Here is a 13,981-nt window from a genome sequence, read left to right on the forward strand (position 1 = left end):
TCCAAAACTAGATACTGTCTGAGATTCTTAGATGATCCATCTTAGGTATAATCTTTGCAGGGAATTTTCCATGTTGTAACATAAAGTACTGCCTCAAAATAGTTTTATCAGAAAATATTTTTCAGAGTTGAGTTTTTCATGTCCCACAAATTATATTATATAGTAGGAACCTATTCCATCTTGACTTATCACTGACAAACACAAGACAATATCTAACTGTAACAGTTACACATTTACATTAGACTACAGAAAAAAATATGGTTTTTCTTACATCATTAGGAACTCCATACAAAAATGTGAATCTATGTGGCCAGATGCCAAAAATGCAGAAGGTTCTGCAAAAACACACTGAAGAAATTAACATCAGGGACTCAAGTGATTACAGTGTTTATATATATTAATTACCTATTATTTGAGATTAGACAAACGACAGTGTTCCAACCAACCAGAAGATAGTATCTATGACAAAAAGAGTCAAAATAGAATAAAAATATTAGAAGATAAAAGTATGGTATATATAACGTTGTATAACAACCTTCTATCTCTCATTCACCTCAATACACATGTATAATTTGGTATAACGTACTTATCCTTCAGACCTAACCTTGTAGATAAGTTCATCAGGGACGATTTTAATAATTGCCTAGGTAAGATGAACTTATCTTTCTGAAACTTTTCATGGTTCTCTGGACTTTGAGATTTTAGCATGGAACGGAAAATGGAGTTTCAGTTTCCTTACTCCATCCATTCTATCAACTAAGTCATGCACAGTAACCAAGATATGAAGTGTGTACAATATTAATAGGACAGACATTGCTTTGTTTTATAGTTGCTTTACTCTGAATAATGTAAATACCAAGCACAAACATAACAAAATGGAACCAGGAGTTTTTATTCTTCAATACTTTTGACTTACAAATACCTTCAGAAGAGTTTCAGGGGAGTAAGTTTTGGTCCAATGGCTAGGACACTGCTTAGGATGCCTGCATCCCGTACCAAATAATGTAGTTTGCGTTTTTGGTTCTGTTTCCAGTTGCAGCTTCCTGTTAATGCACACCACAGGAAGCAGAAGGTGGTGACTCAAGTACTTGGGTCCCTTCTCCCACTTGGGAAACCCAGATTGACTTTTAGGCTCCAGACCCAGCACAGGCTGTTGAACACATTTAAAGATGAACAAGTGGATGGAAAATCTCTGCCTTGCTGCTTTTCAAGTAAATTAAAAAATAATAATTAACTTTTTTTTGACTGGCAGAGTTAGAGAGACAGAGAGAAAGGTCTTCCTTCCGTTGGTTCACCCCCGAAATGGCCACTACGGCCGCTGCGCTGTGCCAATCCGAAGCCAGGAGCCAGGTGCTTCCTCCTGGTCTCCCATGCGGGTGCAGGCGCCCAAGCACTTGGGCCATCCTCCACTGCCCTCCCAGGTCACAGCAGAGAGCTGGACTGGAAGAGGAGCAACCAGGACTAGAACCCAATGCCCCAACCTGGACTATAACCCGGGGTACCGGTGCCACAGGTGGAGGATTAACCAAGAGAGCCACAGTACCAGCCAATAGTTAACTTTTATACATTAATAATTAAGTATTAGCAATATTTTTAAAAACTTTCTTTGATTTCAAAGTCATGAACTAAATGAAGGATGGACTTGGAGTCTTGGAAATTGTTGATGCATGAAGATGTGAATTAGAGATTCTTTCAAGTTTGCATTGAAATGTTTCATTTCATAGGCTAAGCAAAATAATTGTCTATAGCTTCATTACTTATTTATTCATTCATTCATTCCCAGACCAAGTGTAGCAATATTTGAAAACAGAGGGTGCAATCACTTGTTTATATTGTCCTCAAATATCATTTACCCTTGCTGAGTCACTACAGTGCTCACCAGATTTTTAAAGGGATCAGGTGCTGGTGTTGTGGCATAGTGGGTTAAGACGCCACCTGCGATGCTGGTGTCCCACATGGGTGCCAGTTCATGTCCCTGCTGCTTCAGTTCTAATCCAGTTCCCTGCTAATTCACCCAAGAAAGCAGAGAAAGATGGCCCAAGTACTTGGGACCCTCTAACCATGTGGGAGACCTGGAAGAAACTCCTGGATCCTGGCTGCCAATCGGCCCAGCCTGCGTTACGGCCATTTGGGGAGTGAACCAGTGGAGGAATTCAAGACACATGAAAAAATGCTCAGAATCACTAGCCCTCAGGGAAATGCAAATCAAAACCACAATCAAGTTTCACCTCACCTCAGTTAGAATGGCTATCATACAGAAATAAAAAATAAATGAATGCAGGCAAGGATGTGGGGGAAAAGGTCACTTAATCCACTGTTGGTGGGCATGTAAACTGGTGCAGCCATTGAGATAGACAGTATGGATATTCCTCAGAAATATGAACGTAGACCTACCATATGACTTACCCATCCCACTCCTGGGAATTTACCCAAAGGAAATGAAATCAGCATACAAAAGAGTTATCTGTACCCCATGTTTATTGCAGCTCAATTCACAATAGCTACTATATGGAATCAACCCAGATGTCCATCAACTGATGACTGAATAAAGCAAATGTGGTACATATACACTATGGAATACTACTCAGTCATAAAAAGAATGAAATTTTGTCTTTTGCAACAAAATGGATGCAACTGGAAACCATTATGCTTAGTGAAATAAGCCAGTCCAACAAAGACAAATATATGTTTTCCCTGATTTTGTAGTAGCTAATATAAAGAGTACAAAAAAAATGAAATATGGAACCAGTGTTGTGCCCTAGCAGATAAAGCTGCAGCCTGCAGCACCAGAATCCCAAATGGACACTGGTCCAATTCCTAGCTCTACTTTCTATCCAGCTCCCTGCTGATGTACCTAGTAAAGCAGTGGAAGATGGCCAAAATCCTTGGGCCCCTACACCTACATGGTAGACCTGGAGGAAGCTCTTGGCTCCTGGCTTAGGCCTGGCACAGCCCCAGCTGTTGCAGCCATTTGGGGAGTGAACCAGCTGATGGAAGATCTCTCTGTATTTGCCTCTACCTCTTTCTGTGTGTAACTCTGACTTTCAAATACATGAAATAAGTCTTTTCAAAAATGTGTATGAGCTAATTGACATTTTGAGATGTGACTATTATTTATAGCTCTTGTTTAGACTCTTAAGGAACAGTAGTTTTTTTTCCTACTTATATTATTTGCTGAATTCTTTATTTAGTGGAGGGTTAAGCTTGTGATTATAAAATAAACTGAAAGTATGTCATTGTAAAAATTTTAAGAATTAGAATATAAAATAAGACAGGACAGAGAAGGGAGGGTGGAAGCATAGGAAGGAAGGAGGGTAGGGTCAGAAGTATCACTCTGCTCCTAAAGCTGTATATATGAAATACATAAAATTTGTTCACCTCCCATAAATTGAAAACTATAAAAAAAGAAAGATCTCTTCTCTGTGTCTCTCTTCTTTCTGTAACTCTGCCTTGCAAGTAAATAAAAAAATCTTAAAAAAATAAACCAGAGAAGTTTATTAATAATAATATTATTATTATAGTATATTGCTGACAAATCCATTTTGAATAGGTCTAAGTAAATGACTAGTATTACTGAGTAACACATCCTCTGGAAATATGTCCAAGGTTATAAGACTACCAAGAAGGAAGCAATGGAATTCCTCTTCTGAGCTACAAATTCATGGAAGCTAATATTTTGAGTCTAGAGAAACAACCTTAGGTTGAGGACTACACCAGAGACTTGATACAAAGATGGACTTGTAAGGAGACACAAAGATGCTAATAGTTACATGAGATTTGACAAGGTCCCACACTGTTTTGGACCAAGACCACAAAGCCAAATTTTGTTTCAAGGATTCCTCACAGAAGGAAAATTAAACATGAGCCAGCATTGTGGCATATTGGATAAAGCCACCGCCTGGGATGCCTGCATCCCATATGGGTGCCAATTTGAGTCCCTGCTGATCCACTTCTGATCCAGCTACCTGCTAACGCTCCTAGGAAAACAGTGGAAGATGGTCCAAGTGTAAGATGGCCCATGCATGCATGTGGGAGACACGGAAGAAGCTCCTGGCTCCTGGCTTAGGATCAGCCCAGCTCTGGCTATTGTGATCATTTAAGGAATGAATCAACGGATGGACGATGTCTCCCTGTCTCTCCCTCCCTCTGTGGGTAACTCAGCCCTTCAAATAAATAAATATTTTTCTTTTTTAAAAAAAGTTTATTTCTTTATTTGAAAGGCAGAGTTACAGAGGGATAGAAAGTGAGAGACAGAGAGACAGACAGAGAGAGATCTTCCATTCATTGGCCACAATGGCCAGGGCTGAGCCAGGTGCAAGCCAGGAGCCAGGAGCTTCATCTGGATCTCCCACATGAGTGCAGCAGCCCAAATACTTGGGCCCACCTCTGCTGCTTTCCCAAGCACGTTAACAGAGAGCTGGATCGGACTTGGAGGAGCTGGGACTCAAACTGGTGCCCATATAGGCTGGCACTGCAGGTGGTGGCTTAACCTGCTATGACATAACGCCAGGCCCAATAAATAAATCTTTTTTTTTAAAAAAAGGAAGAAAATGTAAATATCAGGCCAAATAATGATTAGAATTCAGATGAAAACTATACAACCACTCATTAGTGACTACCAAGCAACAGGTCTCCTTTATCAAAGTTAGAAGATTCTCACACACTCCCAGGGGAATAAGAAGTATCTAGTGTTGGACAGGAGTGCAGTCCGGCTGGAAGTTTGGAATTTGAGTGAATGTTTAAGTACAGAGCTGACCTCATAGGATATAGGATAAAGTATAATGATCAAAAGTCTATAAATAGATGTGAAATCACAGTCATTCCCAAACGTCCTATTCTTTTCCTTCATCATCAATAACAAAATATTTCTATGGTGTCCATTTGGATACATTTTCAACTTGAGCACATTATTACAAGGAAAAAAAAAGTCCAAGAAGAAGAAACTGACTCAGCAGAGAATGTAAATATTGGGATAATATCATTTGTTCTGGCAAGAGAAAAGGGAAGGGAAGTATTTAAGAGAACATGTTAGACTTAAGTGTAGTAGGTGTGAAATAGACAGGGGTTAACTTAAGAAAGAAATTGAGAAAATCCAGTGAGATTCATGATGCTTAGGAATAAGAAGGGACATTTGAGTTTGTTTGTTTGTTTTTTTTTTTTTTTTTTTTTTTTTTTTTTTTTTTTTTTTTTTTCTATCGAGAATCCACAGTTCAGTTTTATTCAGAGCAAAGTAAACAGGAACTTTCAATCATACTAGAAGAAACTCAGGTTTGGAATCTGTACTCAAACTACACATGCAGTGAGGACAACATTCTGCTAAAACAAATGATCTGCTGTTGCATTTGTCTACGTTTGCCTAATATTAACAATTATAAACAGAGCAGTGCAACTAGTATTTGGAACAATCCTTACAGTGTTACAGTGTCAGGCACAACGTTTCACTTCTCTTCACACCACTGGTTCTCTTTGCGTACCTGGGCTGCTGCTTCTTCAGTAAAGTCATTCTTAATGTTGAAGGTCTTGCGAATCTCCTCAGGAGTCTTCCCCTTGATCATATTGGCAACAGTCTTGCACGTATCGTCCAGCAAACCTTTGATGTCTAAGTAGTTTGCAGCCAGAATAAGCTCAAAAAGTGTTCCTTGGTCAACTTTCAGGAATTCCTGGTCCCAAACAGGGACATCATCCGTTCGCTTTTCCTTGTTCTCATCGTCTTCAGGAGGAGGAGGATCATCCTTGTGGTGGGTGCACCACTGAATGACCTTTTTTAATATTGCTGCATTAACATTTGGTAGAGGAACCAGGTCATCATCTGCTTCATCATCCATCCCCAAATCTTCCAACATGGTCTTGATAGTCACAGACTGTTCGGCAATTTCTACATCAACTTCAAAAATCTCCCCATCAGAACGTTGCAACTTTATTGAAGGCACGATGCTCGGGTTTGAGGAGCTGGCGGGCCGGAGGCTGACGAGAGAGGGGCGGCGTCAACGCAAGGAGAAGAGAAAGGTGGACATTTTTAGAAGAATTATTTATTTATTTGAAAGTCCAAGTTATACATCAATTTGAAGATAATTGAATTCTTTCCTATGTTGAGTCTTCCAATCCCCAAACCAGAAATGCTTATCCATTGATTTAGATCTTCTTTGCTTTTTTTCACCACTGTATTCTAATATTCAGCATACAAATATTGAACATGTTTTGTTAAGTACATACCTAAGTGTCTTAATTTGTTTGGGCTATCTTATTGAAGTACCATATACTAGGCCATAATGGTAAGGTCATAATGGTAGGATCCTAATCTCATAGAACTGGTAGACTTAGAAGAGGGAGAGATTTTCCTCTCTCCACATAACCTACATATGCATTGAGGAAAGGCCATTGGGAGCACAGGAAAAGAGCCCTTGCCAGAACCCAACCATGCTGGTACCTTGATCTCTGACTTCCAGCCTCTAGAATATCTTTATAGAATATAAATTCTAAAATATGTAATCTATAAAAATAAATATTATAAAATAACATAATTTATTTTTAGAATTAACTATATTACTTAATTTATAGAATATAAATCTATGATGTTTATCCTGAGTTTGTTTGTTTTTAAAGATTTATTTATTTATTGGAAAGTCAGAGTTACAGAGAGGCAGAGGCAGAGAGAGAGTCTTCCACCCACTGGTTCACTCCCCAGATGGTCACAATGGCCAGAGTTGCGCAGATCCAAAGCCAGAAGCCAGGATCCAGGAGCTTCTTCCAGGTCTCCCACGCAGGTGCAGGGCTCCAAGGACTTGGGCCATCTTCTGCTGATTTCCCAGGCCATAGCACAGAGCTGGATCAGAAGTGGAGCAGCTGGATCTCGAATTGGTGCCCATATGGGATGCCGACACTGAAGGAGGCTTTACCTGCTACACTACAGCACTGGCCCCAGGCGTAGTTTTAACTGTATAAAGATACTTCAAAAAGTTCATGGAAATAGAATACAAGCTAAGTTCAATATAGTGCAGGCACATTTTGAAATCTATGTATAATTTTTTTCATAATATGTACTTTCCATGAGCTTTTTGAAGACCCCCCTCATATATTTATTGTATGAATAATGTCTGTCTTTCCCACTAGTCTGAGAGTTCCATGAGGATCATAATTACTTTATCCACTACTGAATTCACTGTCACTAGAATAGTGCTTATCACACATTAGGTGATCAAAAATATTTTAAATACATGAGGAGGGTATTTATTTGATCTATATAACTACAAATATCAATTAACATGAAAAGCTACAAAAGTTGTAAGAAGACTAGATTGAAAATACCATATTTGAATCCAGTCCTCAACTTTGAAGTTTAGAAACTGTTTGTTGTTATTATAATTATCCCTTTTAAAAGAGTTCTATCACTTTAAACTTAGTCAAATACAAGGTTTGGCTGAAAAATCATGTAATAAATTAAATAATTTAAAAGGACAGACTTTTATCTCTTTTTGGGTATAATAAAATACAAATGCTTTATATTTTTCCAGGCTAATCCTATGTTTGAAGAGATTTTGATTTTTTTTCATTGAATTTCCTCTTTAGGAACTGACAAAGCATCAATGAAAATGTCTAATATATTAAAGTATTTCTTATAATTCCTATGTATTTATACATATTTTGATTATGTATTTTATATATAATATGAAACTACTTCAAAAAGATTTGTAAAAATGCACTTAAAAGATAAATTTGCTTTGATAAAAATATTGAAATATGTGCACAATTTTGTTACCATGTGCATTTTTTATGAATTTTTTGAAGGACCTTCATATGCATGCATTTCAAATTTTTTTCAATAAAAAGCTTATTTTTCAGTTCCATTTTCCATAAACTTGTTAAAATACCCCCGTATTGTACATATGTAAAATTTTTCCACCATTCTTGTTGATTCCATGAGACTTTTCAGAAAACTGAAATAATGACAACCTTTGCTTTAGTGAAGCTAAATAGAGAAGAATCAAATAATAAAGACATTGCATTTTTATATTTTTTGTCTTTAAATTGCCAAAGCTTCATGGCTGCAGTGTTTGGTGCAGCAGTTAAAAACACACCTTGGGGAGCCCTCACCCAATATAAGAGTATATGATTTTTGAATCCCGGCTTCCCTCCTGATTTCAGTTTCCTTATAATGCACATCTGAGGAGGCAGCAAGTGATGGCTCAAGTACTTGGGTCTCTGACATTCCCAAGGGAGACCTGGAATCAGTTCCCTGCTCCGGGCTTCAGCCTGGCCTAGCCCTGACCATTGTGGCCATTTGGAGAGTGAACTAGAGAATGGAAGACCTGCTTCTCTGCCTCTGTCTGTATTTCAGATAAATATTAATTAGTCAATAAAGTGCCAAAGTCCCAACTTTTGTATAAAGCAAGAAAGATTTGACAAAATATGGAATCAAGCAGAATCATTTCTCTGCTACAATGCTTTTCTCTGAAAAATATATAAAGATACTCTAGTGAAAGGAAGAGAGAAGAAAGAGGAATCAAAAAAAATCAAGGGAATTAATTGGGTTGAAATCCCTGAGAAAGGACATCATGTCCCTTGGGGCTGGTGCTGTGGTGCAGCGCCCTGGCCTGAAGTGCCAGCATCCCATATGGGTGCCAGTTCTAGTCCCGGCTGCTCCTCTTCCAATCCAGCTCTCTGCTATGGCCTGGGAAAGTAGTACAAGATGGCCTGGGTCCTTGGGCCCCTGCACCCACGTGGGAAACCCGGAAGAAGCTCCTGGCTCCTGGCTTCGGATCGGCGCAGTTCTGGCCATTTTGGCCATCTGGGGAGTGAACCATCGGAGGGAGGACCTCTCTCTCTCTGCCTCTCCTTCTCTGTATAACTTTGCCTTTCAAATAAAATAAATAAATCTTTATTAAAAAAAGGACATCATGTCCCACTATAGTCTTATCTCCATATGAAGAATTTTAATAGCATTCTACCAGATTTAGGAAACACGATAATAGAGAGTGATGGCATCCTCATTTATCTGTTTACTCTGAGACCTAACAAGCTTTATAGTGTTTCTTGAAACTCCACACAACTAGAGTATTAAAACAGTTGCATGTAGTGATGAGAAAGGTTTTTTTAAAAAAAGATTTATTTTTATTTATTTATTTGAAAGTCAGAGTTACACAGAGAGAGGAGAGGCAGAGAGAGAGAGAGAGAGAGAGAGAGAGAGAAGTCTTCCATCCAATGATTCACTCCCCAGTTGGCCGCAACAGCCGGAGCTGCACTGATCCGAAGCCAGTAGCCAGGAACTTCTTTAGGGTTTCCCATGCGGGTGCAGGGGCCCAAGGACTTGGGCCATCTTCTATTGCTTTCCAAGGCCACAGCAGAGAGCTGGATTGGAAGTGGAGCAGCCGGGTCTCAAACCGGCGCCCATATGGGATGCCTGCGCTTCAGGCTAGGGCGTTAACCAACTGCACCACAGTGCTGGCCCCGATGAGAAAGTTTTGATGGGTGTACAATTATGAAGAATACACATATACATGATCATCAAGGACAGGAGTAGAAACTGAACTGAATGTAAATGAGCAAGATAGCAATAGTCTATGATAAAGGATAATAATACTGTTTCAAAACAACAATGATGATGAACTACAAGATTTGAATTCTAATGTGTGGACACCTGAGTTAACATGGAACATACATGCTTTTGTGTGCATTTGTATATATAAATATAACTGTATGTATGGCATATGAATGTAAGGTTGTGTGCATATGTGTGTGCTAGCTCTCAAAAGAGGACCATCAGAAAACATGATAACTTATATATCTCAATTGTCCATGAAGCCAAGGAAGCAGAACATTTTAAGAAGAGTGAGGTTTTCCAGGGTCAAGTGCTCTAGGGACAAAAAACAGTGGAAAGTTGGCTTTCAAGAATGACATGGAGTTAACTATAAAATGTATGAGGAAATGGATAAGTCATTCAAGTGCTTAGCAGTAAAAAACAAAAGCAAAAATAAGATGACTGCTCAGCACTGGGTTCAAGGATATACAGAATTTCCATACTTTGCTGTCAGGAAGATAGCTTGATAAAAGGATTTTTGATTTATAGAATTCTTTTAATAGTAGCAAAAGTGGGAGATTTCCTGAGATGATTTTTAGAATCATTTCAACTTAGAGGAATCCTCCAAGACAAATTATTTTTCTCATTAGGTCAAAGCCAACTGTTGAGATTCATCTCCCATGAATAAGCAATTTATTCAAAGGAAACAAGATCAGGCCCAATTATGTCTTCAAGAATTATTAAGAAACAATAATGTTAATTTAAAGACAAAGTGATTTTAATTTCTTCAAGCTGTGAGGGAATATTGCTATGCAATTCATTAGGTCAAATATACTCATTATACTTATCTGAACATTGGTGGTACACATTCCCTCTGGCAAACACTTTAATTGTTTTCAAGCATCACACTCTCCCCTGCTTGTACATGGAGTCTGACCAGAGAACCAAAATACTCACTGTTGCCTTCTCCCTAGAAACTGAATGAGTTACATGTACTACTGTATTTGGACCATCAATTTTTCAATCTAAAACAGGGAAACTGGAGCTCTGAAACCAAGTAAAAGACAATGAGTTAGTAAACAAATGAGTTTCTACATAAAAGGGAGAGAATAATGTTAGGGGGATAGCTTGAACTCAATATTTATCTTTTTAAAAGATTTACCTACTTACTACATACTTATTTGAAAGGCATAGTGACAGGTCGGGGAGAGAGGGGACAGAGAGGGAGAAAGATAGTCCATCTGCTGGTTCACTTCCCAATGTTCAGGGCTGGTCTCGGCTGCAGACAGGAGCCTGAAACTCCATACTGGTCTCCAACGTGGGTTGCAGGACCCCAAGTATATGGATCATCTTCAATTGCCTTCCCAGGTGCCTTGGCAGGAAGCTGGACTGGAAGCAGAGTAGCTGGGTTGCTAACCGGCACTCCAATATGGGATGTGACGTTGTAAGTGATGGCTTAACCCACTATGGCACAATTGTTGAGCTCAATGTTTAGCATTTGACCTTCATATAAGCCATCCACCACTCTTTAACAGTCAGGTTATATAGAAGAGATGAGTATGGGTCCCCATGCTCCCCATGGGATTTATGTTTGACAGGTCATTTGAAACAGTACACAAGTATAGACTGAAATCAACTGATTAATTCCTCATTTGCAGCTGAATGTCTGCTTTTATTTGTCTCAAAATTGAAAATCTCAAATTTGAAAATCTAGTATATCCCAGTAAGAGTGATAGCTCTGTTGAATTTTTCAGCCAATCCTGGCCTTACACAGTAACTTTTTTTTACAACAAAATATCACTTTTAGTCATCAACATAAACTCTGTCTATTAATGCCTTGTTTGGTAATCTCCCTGTTAAGAAATTTTTAATTAAGTCTGTTACAAATAATCTATCCAAGACTATACCAGGAAACTAATTTGGCAAGTAATAAATTTTATGAACTAAAGAGTAATAAATTGGCCAGCGCTGCGGCTCAATAGGCTAATCCTCAGCCTTGCGGCACCGACACCCCGGGTTCTAGTCCCGGTCGGGGCACCAGATTCTGTCCCGGTTGCTCCTCTTCCAAGCCAGCTCTCTGCTGTGGCCCGGGAGTGCAGTGGAGGATGGCCAAGGTCCTTGGGCCCTGCACCCCATGGGAGACCAGGAGAAGCACCTGGCTCCTGGCTTTGGATCAGCGCAGAGCGTGGGCTGCAGCGGCCATTGGGGAGTGAACCAATGGAAAAGGAAGACTTTTCTCTCTGTCTCTCTCTCTGTCCACTCTGCCTGTCAAAAAAAAGAGTAATAAATTGCTATTTCATGTACTTAGTTTTTATGTACAATATTAAAAAATAGCATTACAAATCAGATTATGAATGAAAACTGTTACTGATCTGAAGTAGTATTTAGAAATCACATTTATCTACTATTAGGACTTAACATTTTAGAAGGATTTGTATATATATGAAAATAGTATTTCAAAAGATAGTTATTTGAATAGAACAATGTGTATATGTATAGTCTAATATTTATTATCTTTATGGGCCAAAGCAATGTAAAAAATTCAAAACTATGAACAATTTTTGTCAGGTTATTTTAATTTTTCTTCACAGAGTATCCATATGGCTAAATTATTCTCATTTTTTCTGGAAATATTCTGGCATTATATAGACATAAACTGGAATTAATATTGATGTTTAGCAAAATATCCATTATTATCATTATTACAAAGCTTTCACTTTCTTTCTAATTATATAAAGCTATCTAAGAACAATCTTGGGGCTTAGTCTCTCTCTTTCTTTTATTTTTTAAAAGATTATTTATATGAAAGACAGATTTACAGAGAGGCAGGGGCAGAGAGAGAGAGAGAATCTTTCATCTGCTGGCTCACTCCCCAAATGACCGCAATGACCAGAGCTAGGCCAATCCGAACCCAGGATCCTGGAGCTTCTTCTGGGTCTCCCATGTGGGTGCAGGGGCCCAAGGACTTGGGCCATCTTCCACTGCTTTTCCAGGCCACAGAAGAGAGCCGGATCGGAAGTGGAGCGCCAGGACTGAAACTGGCATCTATATGAGATGCTGGCACTGCAGGCAGTGGCTTTACCCGCTACACCACAGCACTGGTGCCTCTCTTTCTTTTAAAGATTTATTTATTTATTTGAAAAGCAGAATTACAGAGAGAGAGGGAGAAATAGGATGAGAAGAAGAGATCTTCCAACTGTTAGTTCACTCCCCAAATGACTGCAACAGCCAGGGCTGGGCCAGGGAGAAGCCAGGAGCCAAGAGCTTCATCTGGGTCTCCCACATGGGTGGGGGGGCGCAAGTACTTGGACTATATTTTGTTACTTTCCCAGATGCATTAGCAGGGAACTGGATTGGAAGTGGAGCAGTTAGAACTCAAACCAGAATTCATATGGGATGCCAGCATTGCAGGAGGCAACTTAACCCACTGCACCAAAAAGTCAGTCCCTAATCTCTGCCTTAGATTGTAATTTTAATACACATTTTATTGGGCTACTGCTCTTTTTCTTTTGTCTTATTCTATAGCTAATTCTATTTATTCCAGACATAAACAATGACATTGTATTTGTTTTCTTTCTTAGAATTTTTAGTGGACATAGTAAGTCTATGTATTCATGTGATATCAAGTGATGTTCTGATATAGGTACACACACTAGAATGATAAAATCTAACAAAAAACTGTTAAATCAACAATGGGAGTCACTGTGCACTTATTCCCCATGTTGGATCACTGTCCTTAATGTGTTGTACTATGCAAATTAATGGTATAACTAGTACTCAAAAAATGATAAAATCTAAAAAAATTGAACTCAGAGAAGTAGAGTGGAATGATGGGGTTTGGAGGCAGAGAGCAGGGGCAGTAAAGGGGAGATGTTGGTCAAAGGCTACAAAATTTCGGTTAGATTGGAGGAAGAAATTTGAGTGATCTATTGCACAGCATGGTAATTGCAGTCAATAACAACGTATTATAGACCTCAAGCTTACCAGGAGTTTTTTTAATGTTCTCACTACAAAAAAGGTAAGTATATGCAGTGATGGATGTTAGTCTCATTTAATCATTCCACCTTGCAAATTTCTGTTGCTATGTAACAAGTTACCCTAATTTAACTACTTTAAACAATATAATGGCATTACCTCACAGTTTCTGTGAGTCAGGAGTCAAGGCACATTTTAGCTGTGACCTCCACAAAGTTGCAGTCAACGTATTGGCCAGGGTTATATTCTCATCTGAATGTTCAGCTGAACATGGATCCATTTCCAGGCTCATTCAGATTGTGGGAAGATTGGACATTTCCAGTTTGTTGTGGGATACTTGTAGGATACATTCTCAGGTCCTAGAGGTTGCTTGCAGGTTTTATTTTTGTGGGGTGTGGCCTTCACCATAAACCCACTTAAACATGGCAGGTTACTCCTTTAAAGCTAAAAAGGGAGAATATTAACAGGAATGGCATTTCACCACTTTATCAT

General features: G+C 38.9%; 1 protein-coding gene across 1 annotated transcript; it reads right to left on the reverse strand.

The window, feature by feature from the left end:
* Positions 1–5,338: 5,338 nt before the first annotated feature.
* Positions 5,339–13,781, reverse strand: LOC133752679 (S-phase kinase-associated protein 1-like). Its single transcript, XM_062183060.1, has 2 exons — positions 13,654–13,781; positions 5,339–5,964 (listed from the first exon to the last, which is right to left on the reverse strand). Exons 1-2 carry the CDS (start codon positions 13,779–13,781, stop codon positions 5,439–5,441), a joined length of 654 nt encoding a protein of 217 aa, XP_062039044.1. The 3' UTR covers positions 5,339–5,438.
* Between the last annotated feature and the right edge of the window lie 200 nt (positions 13,782–13,981).

This window comes from Lepus europaeus, chromosome X (assembly GCF_033115175.1).
Source record: "Lepus europaeus isolate LE1 chromosome X, mLepTim1.pri, whole genome shotgun sequence".
NCBI classification, from domain to species: Eukaryota; Metazoa; Chordata; class Mammalia; order Lagomorpha; family Leporidae; genus Lepus; species Lepus europaeus.

Coding starts and splice junctions, on each gene's coding strand:
- LOC133752679 (XM_062183060.1), bottom strand. CDS start 13,781: ATGAGCCTGGAAATGGATCCATGTTCAGCTGAACATTCAGATGAGAAT. Junction 5,965..13,653: donor ACTCCTGACTCACAGAAACT/GTGAGGTAATGC, acceptor CTCTCTCGTCAG/CCTCCGGCCCGCCAGCTCCT.